The sequence below is a fragment of the Haemorhous mexicanus genome, chromosome 30, assembly GCF_027477595.1.
Source record: "Haemorhous mexicanus isolate bHaeMex1 chromosome 30, bHaeMex1.pri, whole genome shotgun sequence".
Taxonomy (NCBI): Eukaryota; Metazoa; Chordata; class Aves; order Passeriformes; family Fringillidae; genus Haemorhous; species Haemorhous mexicanus.
Window position 1 is genome coordinate 3,218,465 of NC_082370.1, and position 21,257 is coordinate 3,239,721.

The 21,257-nt window shown below is 53.9% G+C and overlaps 1 protein-coding gene across 5 annotated transcripts in view; it reads right to left on the reverse strand.

Annotated features, from left to right (window-relative positions):
* Nucleotides 1-20,053, reverse strand: part of ANK1 (ankyrin 1) — a 41,322-nt gene extending 21,269 nt beyond the window's left edge. For 4 of the 5 annotated variants that reach the window (XM_059870405.1, XM_059870406.1, XM_059870403.1 and 1 more), the window contains exons 1-16: nt 19,920-20,053; nt 11,886-11,987; nt 8,162-8,260; nt 7,044-7,142; nt 6,291-6,389; nt 5,989-6,174; nt 5,754-5,852; nt 5,132-5,230; nt 4,733-4,831; nt 3,323-3,520; nt 3,131-3,229; nt 2,098-2,196; nt 1,764-1,862; nt 1,390-1,587; nt 1,129-1,227; nt 947-1,045 (exon numbers count right to left, since the gene is read on the reverse strand). In XM_059870405.1, the coding sequence (XP_059726388.1) occupies nt 947-1,045; nt 1,129-1,227; nt 1,390-1,587; nt 1,764-1,862; nt 2,098-2,196; nt 3,131-3,229; nt 3,323-3,520; nt 4,733-4,831; nt 5,132-5,230; nt 5,754-5,852; nt 5,989-6,174; nt 6,291-6,389; nt 7,044-7,142; nt 8,162-8,260; nt 11,886-11,987; nt 19,920-19,946 (1,800 nt within the window). In that variant the 5' untranslated portion in view covers nt 19,947-20,053. Of the gene's footprint in view, nt 1-946; nt 1,046-1,128; nt 1,228-1,389; nt 1,588-1,763; nt 1,863-2,097; nt 2,197-3,130; nt 3,230-3,322; nt 3,521-4,732; nt 4,832-5,131; nt 5,231-5,753; nt 5,853-5,988; nt 6,175-6,290; nt 6,390-7,043; nt 7,143-8,161; nt 8,261-11,885; nt 11,988-19,282; nt 19,430-19,919 lie in introns of those variants that run through there. The other variant, XM_059870404.1, reaches the window with a different exon arrangement.
* Between the last annotated feature and the right edge of the window lie 1,204 nt (nt 20,054-21,257).

A 21,257-nucleotide genomic window follows, 5' to 3' on the forward strand; every position in this document is an offset into this window, starting at 1 on the left:
TTTCCATTTTTAATCCTTATGGAATTTAGAGGTTTTTCCCCATTTCTGAGGTACTTGAGGGGTTCAGAGTCCCCAGAACACCTGATCCTAAAGATTCCCCTCTAATGTAGAACCCTCCCTTTTCATTTTTAATTCTTACTGAATTTAGGGGTTTTTCTTCCTCATTGTTTCTTTCATCTCTCAATGTCCAATTTCATTTCTCAGCAACCCTAAAGTTTATTTGTAAAAGCAAATCTCTTTTTCCATTCATCAATCAGTGGAATCCTTCCCACGGTTTCTTTTCTCTCCCAGTGCTGGTTTTATCTCCCAGCAGCCCCACAGCTTGTTTGGAAAGACAAATCCACTCTTCCTCTCACCAGCATGTCTGCACAGGGGAGAGGGAAGTGCCAGATGGGGAGGGCTGGCACCACCAGCCACTTGGCTGTTTTGAGGATGCAGCTTTTGCAAACAGCACGGGAAGCAAGGCGCCTGCTGGTGGCCTCTGTGGGGAGATGCTCGCCATGCTCAGGCAGAGCCGGGTGACTCTCACAAGCTTGTGGGTTTTGTGACTCACTGCTTCATAGCTGCATGCAAACATTTGCCTGTGCTTTCCCAAACTGCCAGACCGCAGCGCTGCTCTGCAGGACTTGCCATGGAAACACGTTCCCCACGCAGCAGCCACCATGCTGCTAGCAGGACCATCCCTGACACAGCCTATCTGCTGGAACAGGAGCACTGCCTGGCACCCTGCCTGCTCCACGTGCTCTGAGGACAGGCAGGCATGAGCAGCAGGCACGGAGAGAGGTGATGATCAGTCCCTTATGCATTCCCTGAGTGCCAAGGTTGAGGGGCAGGGCTGGCCCCAGGCTGGCAAGCACTGGACACACACCATATCCTCACATCCCCATATCCCACATCCCCACATCCCACATCCCCACATCCCCAGGGAAGCCCAGCCCACACTTACCCAGGCTGAGTTGTGTGGGGAGCTCCCCTTGGGAAGCAGCAGCCTGACAATCTCCAGGTTGTTGTGGTGCACAGCCACGTGCAGTGGAGTCAGGCCATTCTGTAGTGGGGCAGAGAGTACAGACAGGTGAGACAGAGCCTCTCCCCACACGAGACCACTCCTCCCACAGAAGCAAGTCTCACCTTCCCTGCTGCATTGGGCTGAGCATCATGTGCCAGCAGCAACTCTGCCACATCCACCTTTCCATACTTGGCTGCAACGTGGAGAGGGGTGAATCCTTTCTGAGGAGAAAGGCAGCCCATCACAGGGTGGCAGAGATGAAGAGAGTGCTGGCACCTGCTGCAACACAGGAGGAGGCTGCCCCTCCTGCCACAGGGACACTGTGCCACCAGCCTTGCCCCAGCTGGGCCATGCCTTCCACAGCAGAGGGCTCAGCAGCCTACCTTGGTCATGCAGGTCTGTGAGGCTCCCTTCTCCAGCAGGGCCAGGGCTGTGTCCATGTGCCCCTCTCTGGCAGTGATGTGCAGGGGCGTGTGCCCTGCTGTGGTGGCCAGGTTGGGGTTGGCATTGTTCTCCAGAAGGAGTTTGACCATGCCAGTGTGGCCGATGCGTGCAGCGCAGTGCAGAGGAGTCTGGTCATCCTGTGAGGGTGGCAAAGAAGCTGGCTGGGCACACCTGGACCAGTCCCTTCTTGTGATGCCATAGGGATCCCAGCCCTGCTCCCACTGTTGCACAGCCCCTCTGGGCACGTGACAGCAAAGAAACCCAGCACCAGCTGCTCCCAGAGCTGATTATCACACAGGTCCTCTGTACCTACCTTGGCCTTGGCATTGGCTTTGGCTTTGTTCTGCAGCAGGTACTTTGCCACATCTGTGTGCCCAGCTCTGGCTGCCATGTGCAGGGGAGTCTCTACTTTCTGCACCAAAGACAGGATAAAGGGGTAAGGCCAAAGGAGGGAAAATGCCTTCCTGCAGTCATTCCTCTGCTCTGAACAGAGGAGAGCAGTGCCTGCAACCCCTACTGGATCCCTGTGCCAGCACAAAGCAGAGGGCACCAGGGACTGCTCAGGTGAACAGAGGGTGCAGCACCTGGATATCCTGCTGAACCCCAACAAGCTGAGCTCCCAAAGCCCCAGCCAGGGTGGGACTCACCACGTTGGACACATTAGGAGAGGCTCCACGCTGCAGCAGAGTCTTGACAATGGGCAGGTGTCCCATGAAGGCAGCCACATGCAGGGGGGTCAGGCCAGACTGTGAAGAGAAAGGGGCCAGAGACCAAGATGGGACTTATGGCCTTGGCAATATCTCCTCCTGTCCCCTCCTCCTTCTCCCCAGGGCAGGTCTCAGCACAGGCAAAATCTGAGTCCCCAGTCTGGCAGGTGAGGGCAGAGGAAGCACAGGGAGCTGCTGTCTCCCCTGCATCTCCTTGTCCTTCAGGAAGATGCTGCCAGACTAAATCAGTTCTGAGATGCAAAGAGCACCAAGAAAGGTGCTGGGGGTATGGCAGAAGCAACAGGTATTGTGGTATGAAGCTCTATCCTGTCTCAGGTATGCTAGCTTCCTCCTTCCCCTCCCTCTACCCCCCTTTGCCTTCTTCCTAAGTGCTGTCTGTCCAGTTCCACATTCCAGAAGGGTGTCGTGTGATTGGCAGAAGTTCAAAAGATGCTCCTCAGACCTGGGGTCATTGGCCTGTCCAGGTGTCATTGTCCCCTGAGACCCTCCCCCTCCCACCTGGTTGGTGGCTCACCCATCCTCTCCCTCCCCCCTCCCTGTGGGTTTATAAGACACTGGAACCATGGGGTTGGGATTCTGTTGGAGCTGTTACTGAGATTCAGAGCTCTGTCACCCTGGAATAAACTCTGGATTTAACCCTCTGGCAGAACCCGCTCTCTTTCTCTTCACCATCACCTGAACTTTTTCCATCAGAGGTAAACTGAGTTTCTGCTTTGCTTGGACTCATTCTGAGTGCCTAACTGCAACTTCCAGCCAGCCCAAGGTGTCTCTGAGGTGAAATATCCCCAGCAGTTACCTCTAGCTCAGTGCACTAAGGCCGGACGAGCCCAGGCACGCTATACTCAGCAGTATTGAGATTTTTATTCCATAAACAGGGACATCACATCCTGCCATGCTGCCCACACTGCACGTGTAGAATCGAGAGAGCTGAGGATGGGCTCAGCCCACCTACCTCTGTGACAGCATCAATGGAGGCTCCCGTCTTCAGCAGCAGCTCCATCACTCGGATGTGGTTCTTCTTGCAGGCAATATGGAGGGGCGTGAAGCCATTCTGCAGACAGACAGACAGACAGATGGACAGTCACTTGCAGGGAATCTCCCTCTCCCCTGGCCCAGCCCAGCCCAGCCACCCACCCTTCCTCACCAGGGCTCGGGAGTTGGGCTTGGCCCCCTTCTCCAGCAGCAGCTTGGCCACGCGGTGGTGCCCGCAGTGCGCGGCCACGTGCAGGGGCGTCAGGTGGTCCAGGGTGATGTCGTCGATGTCGGCGCTGTACTGCAGCAGCAGGCGCACGCAGTCCAGGTGGTCACCCTGGGCTGCCATGTGGATGGGCGACAAGCCATTCTGCAGCCATGGAGCAGAGCCTCAGGGCTGGGCCACCAGGGGTCCAGGCATCCCGCCCTGCCCTGCCTTGCTGCTGTAAATCAATGTCGACTCCGGCCAAGGGGAGAGAATGCATCTGACTCCATCATCAGAGGCTAATTAATTACTTTATTATACTATAATATGTACATTGTATCTAAACTGAATCTGCCAAGCACTCACTCTTGCTCACAACTGCACTCATCTCTGATTCTGTCCTGGCTGTCCTGTGACAGTCCCACACACACCTGGCCCTGACAGGCCAAGGGAACAAACCATCCTCACTTGGGGTAAACAATCTCCATATTGCATTCTACTTTGGCACAGCAAGCCAGATAAGAATTGTGTTTTCCTTCTTCCCTGCTTGTCTCACAGCTTCTCTCTGTTCAGAGGGCATGTGAATACCACACCTTGCACCCCCAAACTGTCATGGACATATTTTATGAAAAATCCTTTTGCTAGGATCTTTTTCTCCTGAGAAGCTGAGAAGCTTCAGAGGAAAAGAAAAACAGTAATTATCTGCTGCTGTGCAATGCAACAGGTGGATCTGTGATTGGTCTCATGGGGTTGTTTTTAATTAATGGCCAATCACAGTCCAGCTGTCTCGGACTCTCTGGTCAGTCACAAGATTTTATTATGATTCCTTTCTTTTTCTATTCCTTTCAAGCCTTCTGATGAAATCTTTTCTTCTATTCTTTAGTACAGTTTTAATATATAATTTTCTTATAATATAATGTATATCATAAAATAATAAATCATCCTTCTGAAACATGGAGTCAAGATTCTCCTCTCTTCCTTCATCCTGGGACCCCTGCAAACACCACCACATTTGGTGACCCCGAGTGAGGAACACTGCCACACCAGACACTACTCCAGGGCAGATGAGACAGCTTGTTCCCCAGGGTGCTGCCAGGGAGAAGCCTCAAAATCCCTCACTGAGGCTTACAGAGGAGCAATGTGGAGTGGAGGGAAGGGCCTGAAGAGCTGCTGACTGTACCCTGGCCATCCCCTTCTCAGGACTGGAAGGATGAAGCCCTCAGGCAAAGGACTCCAGTAGGGCAGGAAGCTTTTTACCCCTCGTCAGGCCAAAAAAAAAAACCCAAGCCAGTCACGGGTGCCATCCAGCAACTGTGCACAGCTTCTTACCCCACTGTGCTGCCCTGGGACCTGGCACCAATCACAGTCACTGGGTACCTTGGTTTTGGCTTGAATGGGAGCCCCGTGGTCCAGGAGGATCTCTGCAATTCTCACGTGTCCATTGCGTGCGGCACAGTGGAGAGGGGTCAGCTCATCCTGGAAGAGAGGAGGGTTCAAGGGCAGGGTTCCCTCAGCTAGAGGGCTAACAGGGACTTTGGATTTGTCTGAAAAATAAGGCAAAACCGAGCCTGGCCTCTGCTCCCAGGGCACACCTTTGTAGGTGTGCAGCCTTCTCCCACCTCTCTATGTGCCAGCAAAAAACCTGGTCCATCCCCTTAGTGCAGCAGAGACCTCTGACACTCCCAGCAGGATGTTTGCAGGGTAAGCACTGGGCACAGGGAGCTGGGGGAGGGAGGTGGCTGTGTGAAGATGGGCTGTGCTCAGAAGTGCTCTCACCTTGGTCCTTGTCTCTATCTGGGCGCCGCGGTCCAGCAGCAGCCGCACCATGATGATGTTGCCCCGGCGGGAAGCTATGTGCAGGGGGGTGATCCCATTCTGTCAGGAGGAATGAACAGTCTCTCAGAAGGAGCACTCCCTCCTCTTTCAAGAAGGGACAAACAAAGGAGAGAGGGCAGGGAGAGCTGCATCTCTGCCCAGGGAAAACACTGGGGAGGAGCCTGTTTAGCAGGGCAGTGCAGCTGCAGAAGCTACAGAGCTTGTAGGAAAGCAGCAGCTCATGGGTTGGGCTTCACCTTCAGGTCTGGAAGAGGCATCCTAATGGCAGGTTCTATGAGCTCTGCCCTGCAGCAGCAGCACCAGCTTTCCCTCAGCCTGGAGACAAGGTCCCCAAGAGCTTTAGGGATGGATGGCTGCTTCTAACAGAAGGGAGCCGTAGCAGAAAAGGCCCATGCTCCTTATTAATTGCAACTCCCCATGCATCTCTGCTACTTTCTGCACAGTCCCACCTCACCAGCATGCCCTGGCAGCTGCTGCTGCACCCTGCATGGATAGGAGGCACAGCATCCTCCTCTGATGCTGGAGCAGCACAAGCCCCAGTGTCCTCCCACTCTGCACTCACCTGGGGTGTGAAGTTGACACTGGCTCCACGGTTCAGCAGCAACTGGGCCACGCTGAGATTCTCATAGTGGGCTGCAATGTGCAAAGGGGTGAATCCAGTCTAGGGAAAGAAGGAGGGATCAGCCAGCCAGACACATGCTCCCTGCTGAAACTACGGATAAACACAGCATACCGAGCTGCTGCTCTGCCCGGGGATGTGGGGAGGCTCCCAGAGCCAGCAGAGGAGAAGCACCCACCTTGGAGAGGACGTCAGCATTGGGGTCGTTCTGCAGCAGCACAGCAGCCGTGCGGGTGTCGTCGTTGCGGGCTGCGATGTGCAGGGCAGGCAGACGGACCTTACCCTTCGTCCCGTAGTTGATAAGGTGAGCCACCACGTTCTCATGTCCTTGCTGGAGAGCCACAGCTAGTGGGGTGAAGCCATCCTGCCAAGGAGAAGGGAGAGAATCCAGGAGCCATGGCGGGACCCAGCCATGGGGCTACTCCTCATCCCTCAGTAGCCCCCACAGCAGGGCCACGGGCTCCTCCCCAAGGATCTTACCTCTGTGGCTACGTTCTGGTTGGCTCCATTTTCCAGCAAGAACTTCACAACTTCCAGGTGGTTCTCCTGTGCTGCCATGTAGAGAGGTGTGAAGCCTTTCTGCAAACACAGGGCCATGAACATCAACACAACTCTTCCTTGTGTTTCTGGAGTTCTTTGAAGACCTATACCCCCATTAACACCCAGTCTCCCAGGTCAGTGAATAGGGGCAGAAGCATCCATTGTGGGAGTGAAAAAGGAAAAAAAACAACCTGGCAACAGTGGAACGATCACAAAGAGATGGAGCTCAAGGCTCCACATATCCAGAATAAAACAGTGCTTCATGAGAGTCAACTTAGAGGAGACACTGCCTTCTGCTCACTGCCAGTACTGTCCCCAGCTCCAGGGACAATTCTCCCATCAGACAAAATCTGAAGAGCTTTCAGCCCTACCAGGCCCAAGGGAGAGAGAGCAAAGGAAGCACAGTGTGTTTAACTGCAGGGGCTGCTGGAGATCTCAAAGCTTTGCCAGGGAGGCCACGAGCCCTCCCAGGATAAGTTCATGCTGGTATGTGTCCACAGGGACTCCCTCAACAGAGACCCCACTGGTATCCCCATGAGCTCAAGACCATTTGCACACTTGTCTCTTTTCAGGAGTCTGGCAGAGCACTCCTTGCTCCTGAACAAGGGAAACTGCAAAGGGCTGCTGAAATACCCTTCCCACCATGAGGACACCACCATCCCACAGGAAGGGTGTCAGACCAGCTCACCCCACCTGGGACTGTGCATTGACGTTGGCCCCATAGTTCACCAGCTCCCGGACCACGTCCTGCTGTCCAGCCAAGGCAGCAATGTGCAGGGCTGTGTTTCCCTTCTGAAAGACACCACAGAACAGTCCTCAGGGGCTGAAGCAACCCAGGATGCCAGGGAAAGATGGGCCTGACATGCCAACAGACATGCAACCAGAGCAGCTGGCCAGGAAAACCTTTAGAAGGCCGTGCAGCTCTCACTCCATGTTCCATCCCTGCTGTGAGCCAACCAGCCACCCTTCCCATTTGCTGGCCAGGGAAGAGAGTGATTTCATCTCTCCCATGAAGTTCCTGGCAGCAGGAGCTGTATGCACTGTCAGGTGCTGTGCATCTTCAGCACTGAGAGATGAGCAGAGGGGGGAGGACGGGGGAGCTGAGCTGGCAGTGCTCAGGCAAAGCTGCAGTGTGCACCCTGGTAGCCAAGGCATCCCAGCAGAGAGGAGGGATGATGAGCAGCCTGGGAAACGCACACACAGGCTCTTCTGACTCGTGCCTTTGGGTGGTGGGGCAGAATGCCAGATTCTGCTCTGTGTCCAGAGCCCTGTGAGAGCAGCAGGGAGGTGGCAACTGAGCCTCCTCCTGTTCTTGCAGCCCTTCAGCCAGTGCTGGAGGCTGCTCCTTTGTCAGCCCTGCTTGCTTGTGTTGTTGTCATCAAGAGAAAACCACACCTGCTGTGGTGATGCATGAGAGAACAATGTGTTATTTACAGAGCACCAGGACTCTCCAGGCTTGTGACAGTGGTGTCGAGGCCATCTCAGTGCTGGAACATGCAGGGGCTGCCCTGGGGCAGAGCCTGGAGGAGATGCTGGTAAGGCAGGACTAGCCCATGCTGTGGTTTATGTTCCTCCTCTCTGGGGTCCACAATGGCCCCCACAGGGGAGAGGCACCTCCCAGCCACCCAGAGATGCCAAGCCTGTGCTGAAGCCTGGTCCTAGGGCCCAGCCCAGCAGCACTGCCACTGGCACAGTCACTCTGGGGGCTGACAGCAACCAGCATGATCACTGCTCAGCTGCTGCTGGTGTGTCTGGCAGCACAGGCAGTGGGCAGAGCTGTGACCAGCGTGGCCAGACTTCCTTGTCCTTACCTTGGTTGTCGTCTCCAAAACAATCTCCTTGTGCAGCAGCTCCACCACCATCTTCACATGGCCCTCCTTGGAGGCCAGGTGCAAGGCATTCAGCCCATTCTGGAGGAAGCAAAGGTGGGAAAGGGGAATCAGCCATCATCTAATGGGGCTGGAGCTCTCTGGGGAGCACCCTACCCTGAGCTCCTGTGCAGACATGGCTGTGGGCACTTGTCCAGGCTGGTGGGGGCAGGAGTGATTGCCCTGTCCTAGAGCTCTGACACAGCACAGCAGCCATGGTGCCACCAGCAGCTCCATGCTGCCAGGAAAACTTCACACAGCTGAAGGCTGGGTTGCTGACTAATGCTGGAGGTTTCTCCATGAGCAAACCATGCAGCCCACAGAGGCAATTTCCAGTGGATGGGTGGTGCCACAGCTCAGTGTTCATGTGCTGGAGGCACAGGAGCTGCTCCAGTCCCCCCTGCCCATGGCACATCCCTTGTGTCAACTCTGTCCTTGCTCAAGTGCCTTTCCACGGGGTTCCCCTCCTCACAGTCAGGTTTTTCACACCTAAAGCACAGAGCTGAGCTTTGTGCCCAGTCCAGAGCAAGGATGCACCACAACTGCTGTGTGAGTGCACGTACAAACCTTAAACTTCAACAGATGTGCAGTGAGAAGCCCTGCTTCAGACAATGATTTTATCCAGCAGCAGCCAAATTTAATTCTTTAATTCACAGTAGTTTTTGAGCCTCCAGGCCAGAAGCTGACTTCTCCCTGGCTTCCAGACTGCCCACCAGCACCTTGCTCTACAGCCCACGGTGAGCTTTGTTCCCCCAGAGTTCAGCTGCAGCAAAGAGGGTAGAGGAGGTGTTGGCTGGGTCACTGTTAAGCTCTGCTGATTCCAGGAAGCTCCCAAAGAGCTCAGGTGATTTCTCAGGAACATCTCTGCCCCAGTTTGGCTTGCCTTTTTCCTCCACGTGGAACCTGAAGAGCAGAGGACTGGCCAATGCCCCTTTAGCATCCCCAGGTTGTCAGAGGGAGGGGTGCCAGGTCAGACACATCCTCAGGGTGACTAAGGCAGCTTCTGCTCTGTTCTTTCTGACACCCTCTGAACAAAAGGGCTGGGATATTTGCTGGAGAGGAGGTTAAATACCTGCACTTTTTCTCCTTGTCCCTCACTTCTCCCAGGTGGATATGCTAGGTTTACTCACCCCTACACAGTGTTGGTGCATGGCAGAGGGACACCTGCTCTTGCCCAAGTACTCCACCTTCCAGTCATGTGTTTCAACTCCTGACTGGAAGGTCACTTCACAGAAATGCTTCATTGCCCACCTAAATATTGGTAGGGGAGCAGAAAATGCCCAGGAAGGCTCAGTTCCAGCCCTCAACACTCCAGTGAAACTCAGAACTGCGTCAGGAGTGTTGTCAGACTGCAAAAAGTTTTTCCACTCACTCTCACTCAAAGCACCAGTTGCCCAGGATCATAGCTGAGGAGTCACAGATTCTTTTGCTCAGCTCTGTTTACAGCACAAAGAGTAAAAATCTAAAACCCCACAGTTCCCTCCAGCCTCGAGCACAGAAGGTTTGCTTCCAAGGGGAGATGAAGTGGGAGTGCTGTAAAACCCTCAGAGCTGCCCCTGAAAGGCAGTGCTGCCCAGCCATGCCTGGCTACACTGAGCCCATCCTCTCTGTTTCCTTGACAAAGACACCCCTACACAGCCCCATACAGATAATCACTGACTATAATAACACCTCACAAGTCCTGGAAGTGAGAGGTGACCACAGACATGCAGGCTTTTTCTCAGTTACACTCACGTAACCAACAAATGGAGAGCAAGGCCACAGATGCTCAGCTGCTCCCCTCAGCCCATAAGCCCTTTTATGCAAAGGACTCATAAATAACCTTTTGAATGCTATAAATCTGTGACAAATCATTAACCTGTAACAGAGAGCTGTGCAACAAGCACAGAGGACTGTTTCCATTGGTGGCCCATTGGTATTTCTTCTCCAGGAGCTGTTTTGCACATTTGCTTTGGCTTGACAGCTCATCTGACCCCAAACTGCCACAGGATGTGCATGATATGAAGGGTGTTTTATTTTCCTCACTAAATGCTGCAAATAATTCCCAGAAATCCCAGTCACTAGCTGTCAATGTGACAAATGCAGCCCTACAGAATAACACTTCACACTTAGCCTGTCCCAAAGCAGGGACCTGCTCTGGGCTGCCCCTCAAGCCTGGCCACCTCAACAAAGACCATCTCCTGGGCACCCAGGTGCCATCACGACGCTGTTCCCAGCTGGTGAGGGTCCTGGCAGCAATGTGGACTCTTCCTCAGTCCTCCAGCTCCTCGTGGGTGGGATGGGAGCATGCTGGAGTTTGGAACACGGAAGGTGCGCGATGGAGACACGGATGCAGCAATGGAGGAGGTGGGATCGGCGGGATGAAGGTCAGATGGCATGTCAAGGTCTCTGAACTTGAGCCAGAATACAGGACTTGTGGGATAGGTCTGACCACATATATCCCTCTTTATTCTATACAGGACATGTGAGGTTGGACCTTTCCCACAGGTCTGATATTCCTCAGAAGGAAACCCCAAAGTGCCATCTAACCTGAGGGAGATGGCAGGAACCAGGGCAAAGGCATCACTGAGAGAAGAGCCTCATACTGCTGTAGCCATTTCTTTCCATCAAAGTGTTAAATACCCTCACCAGCACCAGAAACCTGGTTGGAAACAGGACTTGAAGCTAGTCAGTGGAGATAGCTGATGACAGAGCATCTCTTTGGTGAAGAAGAAGTTCAAAGCCATCATCTTTAGCTTGTGGATGAGTCACCCTGTTGTGATTCTTTACAGAGCCCTCCCCAGAACCCCCCACCCCCCTGGGCTAGAGCATCACAGGACCAGAGGATGTAGAAATCCCCCCTCTCCTCTTGGGCTTGCTAAGGGAAACGAGTGAATATCCACGGTGCACTCTGCCTGTCCTGGGGGACCCTGTCCCCAGGAAGTGCTGCAGCACAAACCAGGTCTGAGCTTCCCTTGGATTGGGGGCTTGGTACTGAAACAGATGAGTGCCTTGGTGCTCCCTGCTGAGTCAGCCTCCCCAGCAGCACCACTGCTCCAGAAAGCAGGGACAGCACACAGCACAGCCTGCTCCCCTGCTCAGCCCAAGCCCCCTGAATCTGTCCCTGCAGCATCTGCCCCAGTTCAGGCCCAGCCATTTGCATTTGGCAGCTACACAGATACAAAATGTTCTGATGATGATGATGTGCAAACAATTCCTCAGCGCCTGCAGCTCTTTGCTCCTGTGCAAACCTATTTCTGTGCAGCATCAGGAGGGCTCCTCCTGCCCCACACCTCCCAAACCACCACAACTGGCATTTTGCAAACATTCACTGCTTGTGATAAACTGCAACTTCTGGGGATCCAAAAGCCCCAGCACTGCAGGCAAGGGGAATTACCCCCACCAGCCATTTCTGTGATGTTCTTCACTGGGCTACTCTTCACAGCTATCTGCTCTGCCCTCTGAGGAGCAGCTGAGCTTCTTCCAAGTGTCCCATTTTCCTTGTCACACTGAAGGAGCCCTCTCTGCTTACCTGTAAATGTCCTTTGCTCCAGACAGTACCTCCAGGCTCCCCAGACCTCTACAGCTATTGCTGGCCCCAAAGACAACTGCTCCAGGTCTGCCCTCTGGCCAGCCACATTTTCAATGAACTAGAGATAGTACCAGAAGCCCTGTGTGTTTCACCTACCTGGTTACAGGTGTTAATATCTACCCCATTCCTGAGGTGATCCAAGGCTTTGTCCAGATTCCCAGATCTTGCAGCTCTCAAGAAACTGGTTGCAGCATCAGCCTTGGAGACAAAAAGAGAAAGCATGAAACTCAGAGCCCCCTTGTTCTCCCCCACCAGCAGCACTGGGTCAACTCTTCACTCCAGCTGCAGAGAACATAACTACACAGACCAGGCAGAAAGGGCAGAGGCCAGGAAAGTCCCAGTGGGAGCTGCTGGGACAGGCTGAGGTGCCCCAAATCAGACAGGAAAAAGGGCTGGGACCTGGACTTAAAATAAAGAGCATCCAGATGATGGGGCAGAGTCTGCAGCTCGTCCTGTCACCCTCTGGGGACAGCATGGAGGGAGCTCCTGCCACCACGACAGCCTCCCTTGGCCCAGGAAACCCCCCTGTAGCCTGGGCTACACTGATGGAGCTGCAGTGAGCCCACCCACTGAGTAGCAACAGCAGTGAGCACCAGGGACAACAGCCCCAGCTGAGCACCTCACAGCTGGGAAAGCCACAACTCTCTTTTTTGGCAGTGCTTCCCAACTCTCTTTTTTGGCAGTGCTTCCCTGCTACGCCACAGCCAGCCCAGGCAAGGCACAGCAATACTTTCAGCAACACTTCTTAGCAGTGTGAGGCAGCAAATGGAGACAATGGCATGGCTCACTCGAAGCTGGAGAACAGGGTGGAAATGCAGTGATGTGGCTCTGTGAGGCTGGGAACTTGAAGTGGTAGCTGGAGCTGGCATGTGCCTGCTGGGGCCAGCCCAAAGGGCTCTCTGCAGAGAGAGCCACCAGACATCCACGGCATGGCTGCAGGACACACTCCTCTGTCTTCAGCTCCAAGAGAAAATCAGAACCCCTCCTGTACCACTTACATCAGGACTGACCAAAGGACCTCCTGGGCTAGGAGAGCTTCTGTTCTGCCACCCCAAGGCATCCTGTATTGCCCACAGCCTGGTTGCAGAGGAGCATCCAGGACTGGGAAGCTCCTGGACAGGAGCTGGAAGCAACACAGCCAGAGATAAAAGCACTGGAGGCATAGTAGGGAGGATGATGCTGACAATCTCAGTTAGGAGAGGTTCAGGGCTCCTCTCTTCCCTTCTCTTTGCAGTCTCAGATGTTGGAATTGAGGCTTTGGAGCAGCACACCTCAGATGCCTTCTGGTCTCCTCCATCTGCCTCCCCCAGCTCATCCTTTCTCCTGACACCCCTACCGGGGAGGAAGGCAGCCATGCCCTGCTTCCCGCTGTACAGGTAAGGCCCACAGACAGGATCACCTGAGCTCAGGCCAGGCACAGAGCTCACACCAGGCTCCCAGCAGGGTGGCAAGGTGCCACGGCCCCTGTGGGGCAGCCCCTGGGTCGGAAGGGCAGGGCTGGGGGGCAGCAGCACCGTGCCCATGGCGCGCAGCCGCCGCGTGCGGGGCCAACACGTGCTGATCTCATCAGCTCTGTGCCAGCTGGCTCTGCCCGCTCCCAGCTCAGAGCAGAGCCCCCAGGCTCATCAGAGCTGTGCCTTTGGAAGGCTGTGAATGCACGGGAGACACAGCACCTCGGGGCCCTGCTCACACAGAAGGATCACCTGCAAGAGGCAGCAGCACAGCGCTGGGCTCAGAAATGCGCATTCACGCCCTGAGCTCTGCGTGCTGTCTGGGGTCCAGTGAGGAAACACTGACAGCTTCAAGCAACAGGCTGAATGCAAAGAGCTTTTCCAACTCCAGACACTGCTAGAAGCCTCTGCTTCTCAGGTCAGGATCGACGACAAGGCAGCAAACCCTTGGAAAATCAAAGCACAGCTCAGCCAGGCTCTGTCATCCGTGGGACACACATGGAGCTACGAAGATTAAATGGTAAAACTCTACCTGGCCCTGCAGCAAAGGGGCTCCCAAGGCCCCAGCACACCCAGCAGCAGAGACTACAAGCAGAAAGCAAGCAGAAAAGCAAAGCAGAGGTGTCTGTGGGCATGAAGGAGAAGTGTGTTGAATACTCACAGCCACGTCTGGACCGGACCTGCCCTTTCGTGCTGCCATAGCCCGGCACTTCGGCTGAAACCTGAGCCTGGTGTCCCCTCTCTCCCTCCTTGGTTATCTACTCCCCAGCTTTGAGAGAGCCAGTAAGTTACATTGCATTCTAGCTAAAAATACAGGCTCCGTCCTCTCTCCAATGCAGACCCTGCAGGGATCGCCAGCTGCTAATGGAATTTGTTCATTTTCTCTCCATTATTGTGTCAGACAGGATATTTAATACCAAGGCACCTCCGGAAAGCAAATGACTGCTGCCAAGCGCAGGGAGGGGGTCAGAGCTGCAGGTACCACCTCAGGAACAGCAGAGGAAAAGCAGCCCCACAGATATGCCCAGGAGCCTGGCAACTCACAGGTAACTCCTGCCACAGAGGAGAGGGGCTGGGGTTCCCTCCATCCCTCTGGATGCTGGGGCCCAGGCCTTGGAGAGCATGCCAAGGCTGGAGCGTGTCAGAGGTGCTGCCTTTTGCTCCCCATGCTCAGCATGAACCTTCCAGAGATGCACAGAGAGGTGCAGGGCATCAGACACCAGCAATCCCAGCAATTCCACCAGAGAGGCTGGGATAGCTCGGCTCAAGTGGTAAAAGCAGATCCACAGCCCTATTGTCCTTCTGACATCAGGCCTGCCCAGTGCTCAGGGCAATCTGCTCCCCAGGAAATGGAGGCACAGGCTGGGTCACTGCCACCTCCTGAATTTCAGAGCACTGACAGCAAGGAGTGCAGAGACTCCATGACCACGAGGAGATGTGCACATGGAGAGGGCACACACACATGTCCCAGCCAGCACCATCCCAGCTCACCCAGGCACAGACACACACATCACCACCCACTGACAGGCACAAGGCTCAGCACAGCTGTGCCTCAGGCACACACAGTCACTCCCTGTGTGCCCCAGCACACCGAGCAGCTGCTTCCAGATGCAGAAACTGCCTCTGCTGGTTTTCCTTTGCAGAGGTTTTTTCCATTCTTCTTTGCCTTCCTAGCCATTTTCCAGGAAGGAGATATTCCAGGGGAGAGAATAAGCTGCCTCACTGCTGTTGTGTACCTCTTGCACTCTGGGGTGGCTGCTAAACCCTAAACACAGGCATCATGCTCTACAGACTTGCAGACATCCTAGCTGTGAAGTGTCAGGAGGCTGCTGCCAGCAGTTCTACAAGAGAGAAGCCCCAGATCAGGATTTTGTTAAGTGCTCCAAGATGTTCTAAAGTTGAAAACTTAGGACAGCACATCAGACTGTGCTTCTACTCTCCTTCCCTTTCTTTTCCTTCAGGAAAAATCTCCCCTTGTCTGCTGACAATCTAAATTTTCCCTTTCCCTCTGCCCTGGTTTCAGAGTCAATTTATTCTCACGACACCCTCTCCTGGCCCTGAGGAGAGGCTTCTTCTGTCCCTTTTCCCAGGTGTCCTCCTCCTCTCACAGCAATAATGCCATCAGCCTGGAACCACACCAGCCCATTGCACTGTGGCCATGGCCAAGGCTACAAAGCAAAGGAGAAGTCAAACCAGGGGCTCAGGCTGGATTTCAAGGGCTGCACTCAGAGGTTTGTAAGCCTGCTGTGTGTCTGGTCACAGTCAGCAGCCTGCTGTAATCTCTCCTGGCAGGGCCTCACTCACACCCAGGGAGGAGCTCCCAGGAGCTCCTGCTCCTCACTGATAACAGAAGGGAGGGTCTCAGCACTGGAGGTGCCACACTTGGCAGGAGCCTGCTCTGTGTGAGCTGCTAAAGGCTGTAAGCAGGTGATTTCCAAGTACAAATGAGTCTGGGGACTTGTGCTGATCTCACAGTGCTTTCTGGGACACAAAGACAGTCGAGAAGCAGCTCCAGGCTGGCACACACACATCCTGCTGCATTGCCCTCTTTACCCTGCCTGCCCACTTGTCTCTCCAGCCAAGCTGACACAGACTCGTGGAGCAGCAGACAGGAGGTCCAGCAAGGCTGGGAGGACACAGGAACCAACAGCCAAAGAGCCCCAGGACTGGCAGGGAGATGCAAAGCCTAACCCTGGCACCAAGCCATGTATTGCTGTGGGCATCCTGTCTAGATGCTGTGGGAAGGTCCAGCTCACATCTCAGAGGTCATCCAGTCACTTCCAGCTTCCAATGCCAGTGTCCTGGAGCCTAAAGTCAGCTCTGCCAGCTGAGGATGTGTCATCAACCCTTGCCAAGGGCAGCAGCCCTTGCCATTTGCTTGGACATTTCCTTACTCATGTGGGCTTGTGTCCAACAGTGGGGATGATCCTCACCTTTGAGGCATCATTTCCAGCAGAAACACCAAAACCTCACACCAGTGCAGTGGTTTAGTTTTCAGGAACTGTCCAGCCTAGGAATGTCTCTGGAGCCAACGCTCATTTGGACCTCTCCACCCTGCAGATATCAACTCCACAATTCTGCAGGTGATAACCTCAGTCCTTTCTCATCAGATGAGAGGAATTTGTCAGTCCTCAAAACACACTAAAAGAGCTGCTAAGATTGAGAGCAGTTAGGGATAACACTTAGGGTCCCCACAGGAGGATCAGGGAAGACAGGAGAGAAAACTCCAAGTGCTCAGAGGCAGAAGCCATGCTGTCTCTCCTACAGGAACTTTCTCTCCTCTCTGTATTCACAGGAACTGGATGCTCTCAATGGGCCCTGCAGCAGAAACAAAACCTGCTGGCAGGTCTCTGCCTTCGGAGTGGAAGGCAGCATTCAGCAGAACACAGCATCTCCAGAGAGGCCACAGGAGCAAAGCCTCAGGCAGTCAGCCAGCAGAACACAGAGAACAGGCAGAGACTGCAAACCCAGAAGAGAGAGAAAAGCAAAAGCACTGGGAAAATTCAGCTGATGGAAGGATAAACCCAGATGCTTAAATTCTATTCTCTCATCATCCTCACCCCTATGCACATGACAGATAAATCCACATGCCCAAGTTCCATTCTCCCATCACCCTCACCTCTGCCCACATGATTTAGCACAGGTCTGCAGAGCTTAACAGGAGCCATGAAGAGAGTCAAGGCACAAGAAGTCATCTCTGGAAGGCATCTGCCAAGTGAGTTTGTCCTCATTTCATGCACCAGCCTGAGGAAACCCTTTGTCCATGCTCATTTCTGCTTAGTGGAGGTTTCACAACAGCCCCAAGAGGGCTGATGGCTGCTACACCCAGCAGAGATCCCCAGAGCAGGATGGAAAAAAGGGGGAGCTCAACCATCTTGCAGCAGGTGAATCAGAGCATGCAGGAAGTGAAAGATCTGTTTACATTCCCGTGCAAAGGACTGAGCTGGAGAAGAACTTGACACAACTGGCACAGGAGAAATCCCAAAGCAAGAGAAGGAGGGAAGGAAGGTTTGTGGGAAGGGAAGCAACCTGTCAATTAGCATTTTTCCAGGGCTGAAGAGAGGGCAAGCTTTCCAGTGGCAGCATCAGACTGGCCCCTCACCATGCACAATCCTCTACTGTTACATAATCAGGAGCAATGAGCTTTTGGAAAGCCCATTTTTGTGCACTCCTAACAGGAGAGGCACTTCTGGCCTGTCCCTGGTGGTACAGGTCAGGGTAAAGGTTAGCTCAGTCCCTGCTGAGCATTTTCAGACATCTGCATTGCCATTGGACTCCTTCCTTCCCTGCCCAGGGCTCCCCTGTGCTGGCTGCTGCAGCTGGAACAGGTTCAGAGCTGTGAGCAGGGCAGATATCACAAACAGCTTAATCTGCCCCCAGCAAGGCAGCAGGGAGATGTCCCTACCCAGCAGAATGATGCTCCTGATAAGGATCCCTGGAGGGCTGCAGCCTGCAGCTCTGTGAAAACCTGCAGCACCTGCCTAATGGATCTTCTAAGTAACACCCTCTAGCTCTTGTTCATTTGCAAACTCTCACTTTCCCTCTGAATACAGTGCTGGGTCTCCAGCAGCAGTGGAGAGTGAAACAGAGGCTGGTCCAGACACCTGAACAGGAGCAGGAGCTCAGAACATCTTTCCTTTCACAGGGAGTGAAAGTGAGGCAAGAATTAACACAGCTCCTGCTCCTGCCAGCTGAGGCCATGCAAACCCAGGGGAAAGCTGTCACTCTCCTTTGATGTTAGCAGGAGCCTCTGCTCTCTGCATATCCTGAAAAAGAAAAGCTATTTTTACCTCATCAAAAAATATAGAGACTGTGACTGAAGACAATACATGAGAGCTCTTTGCTCAGGCACTACACCTCTTCTAATATAACAACACTTACAGCTGCTGAGAGAGCTGCAGCAGCAGAGCAATGGCTTTCTCTCTCCTGCTTTCCTGATGCACTGCCTTTTTTGGGCCATGACATGGTTCAGGCAGGTCTGTGCAATCAACACTGGGGAGCTGAGAGGGCTCCAGCATGCTGACAGTGCAAGGGGGGAGTCAGAGACACGCTCTGAGCCTGCCTGATGTCAGCCTGGGACTAAGACACTGCTTCTGGACCAGCCTCAGCCTGACCTGGGCTCTGTCAGCACCTTCATGCTCAGGTGAGGTGCTGGAGCCCAGATCCCACCATCAGGATCTGCCCTGGTGCCCTGTGGAGAAGCCTCCTTTCCTTTCCTAGTGGTGCTAATAAACTGCTCCTGATTTCTGCAGTCTGCTCTGACTCATCCCCTGCTCATTCCCTGCCTCTCCTCCAGCAGGACTGGTCCACACCTGCTCTCCCTGCAGGCACAGAAGTGCTTGGAAGGGGCTTTCTGCAGGGATCTGCATGCTGGGGCTATCACAGCACAGCCCCTGGGCTGTGGCTACCACAGATTTACTGTCCTGAGCCTCAAGCCAGGCTTGCCTGGCCAGAGCTTGGGGTGCAGCCTCTGGAAGCCATGCAGGGCAGAAAGCACTGACAGAACAGCACCAGAAGCACAGGCCTGGTAATAAATCTCTGCCAGCAGATCCCTGCTGAGGACATGCAAGCAAAGGCATTGCAGCACAGCCACCTGCTCCACAGCAGAGCCAGCACAGCACTGTGCTGAGACAGAAACACCCTCCTGTGCACCTGTCCCAGGGCAGGAAGGTGACCACACAGGAACCAACATCTACCATCACAATACTGCAAAACAACACCACCTGGGGCTCCTCCCTTCTCCCAGTAAAGCCCTGGTGAGAAGGACAAGGCAAATAGAGCACAGAGGGACCTGGTGTCAATGCCAGGCACTGCCACTGGCTCCAAGGATGACCTTAGGCACGTTACCAACGACCTAAGAAGGGCAGCAAACCCTTCCTGCCACTCTGAGGCCCGTTTAGTCTGGGGAGAAGAGGCATTATCTGTGGACTGAAGTTCATCTTACCAGCCAGAATATACCTGAACTCCCTCATGCAAAGCAGCTGACCTGATTCCTCTCCTCTTTTCTGCCCAAGGAACCCCTGACCATGCCCAAGTACTCACCCTCAGGCAATGCATGCATGTCATCACTGCAGGAGAAGGTCAGCTCACCCTGCACAGCCAGGGTCTGCAGCTCTCCTCAACCCACTTATGCTGAGTGCTGCAGCCAAACCAAGCATGAGCGGGCTGGCAGAGGTTTATCAGCAGCTGGACTGGCCCTATCACCCCTCACACACCTGACTGTGCAAGGCAGCACAACAAGGAAGCTCCTGTCTGGAGTCTGGAGATTATGGCAGTCCTACGTCAGGGCCTGGGGAGGGGTGCCAGGCTGGGCAGTGCTTAGGGGGTGCCATGCCTGAGCCACACTTCATAAACACGTCTGTGAGCATGAGCCCTGCTCTTCAAATCGTTCAAGGGGAGATGAAACTTGGGCAATAAAAGCAAAATGAAACAGCTCTGTGGCCAGACCCACACTGTCTCTGGGTCTGTGCCACACAAAGCAGGCTGGGCTGGAGACAGTGAGCAGAAGACCTGAGGTTTTCCCCAGGTCCCTGCAGAGCTTGGCTGGGCACAGTCCCACATGGAGGACACCGAGATGGAGCTGAGGTGGCAGATGAGGTCTGGTGACAGCAGCTCCAGGCTCTCTGCAGGGCCTAGAGCCCACTGCAACACAATGCACGCGCCCCTTCCCCCCTTCTACCTGCACAGCAGACTCCTGCTCCAGCATCCCTTCAGGAGATCCTTGCTTGCAGCAAGAAGGCAAGGGGTCCACAGTGGTTGGTGCATGCCCTCTCTGAAAGACACGCAAGGGAGTCACAGCAGTTGTCCAAAGGAACAGAGCTCCTGCAGATCACTCCCGTCCCACCCTTTATTGTGCTCCAGCCTGGGGTGACCCTGCAGGGCCACCACGGCCTGCCTGGCAGGAGCCACCCCTCCTGCTTTGCTCCAGGTGCTAAACTGGGGCCAGCCTGGCGAAGGATTTGGGGTGCTGCAGGGCAGCCACACAGCTGGGGTTCTGTTTCCAGCCACCATTCACCTTTTGCCAGTCACAGGGTCGAGAAGGCCGAGGTGGGTCACTGTCATGTTTTCTGAAAAATCCCTTTGCCCAGGATTTCTTCTCCTGGGAAGCTGAGAAGCCTCAGAGAGAAAGGAAGACAATAATTATCTGATTTGCTTCTCCTGTGTTTTGCTGCTTTGGAGATTGTTTATCCAACATGGGAATTATTTTAATTTAATGACCAATCATGGTCAGGCTGTGTCAGACTCCGGAGTCAGTCATGAGTTTTCATTTTCATTCTTTGTAGCCTTCTGTCTGTATCCTTCCTCTATTCTTTAGTACAGTTTAGTATGGCATTATTTACTATATTAAATTATCATAAAATAATAAATTGGCCTTCTAAGAACATGGAGTCAGATTCATCAGTTCCTTCCTTGGTCCTGGGGAAGCAAATACCACTCAAGGTGTTTCCTTGGGGCCAAACCAGAGAATGCACAGCCATGAGATGATCACACCTGGAAAGGCCTGGGAAGTATAGGGATAAATAAATACTTGTAAAATCTGCAGCTTGGAGAAAGAAACAACTGCTTTGCCAGCTGTTATCTCTCTGGGGAATTCCTATAAAACATCCCAGCCCACCACCAGAAGAGCTTGTACAAGCTGAGAGGCAGGAAAAGGAGATCACTAGAACACGTTAGGAGGGCAAAACGCTTTGCATTACACAGAAATTGAGATTTTTACACGGAGCAAAGACCAAGTTTAGCATTAGAGCAAAGCAGAGTCCTTACCTCAGTCTAGGGAAAACACCTTCCCTTTGTCCAGAGCCACTCAGCACTTGACTGACAGCCTAGATTCCCTCTGACATTTGAAACAGAACAGACTCCACCTTCAGTTCAGGTGGAGCTCAGATGGCTGCTGCCAAAAGGATGGGCACTGCCACTGCTGCCTGCCTGGCACTCTGTATTTGCCCTACAAGCTGCTGCTGCTCTGAGCCTACAGTCAGTGCCCACCAGTGCCTCACAAAAGCTAACACAGGGTTAA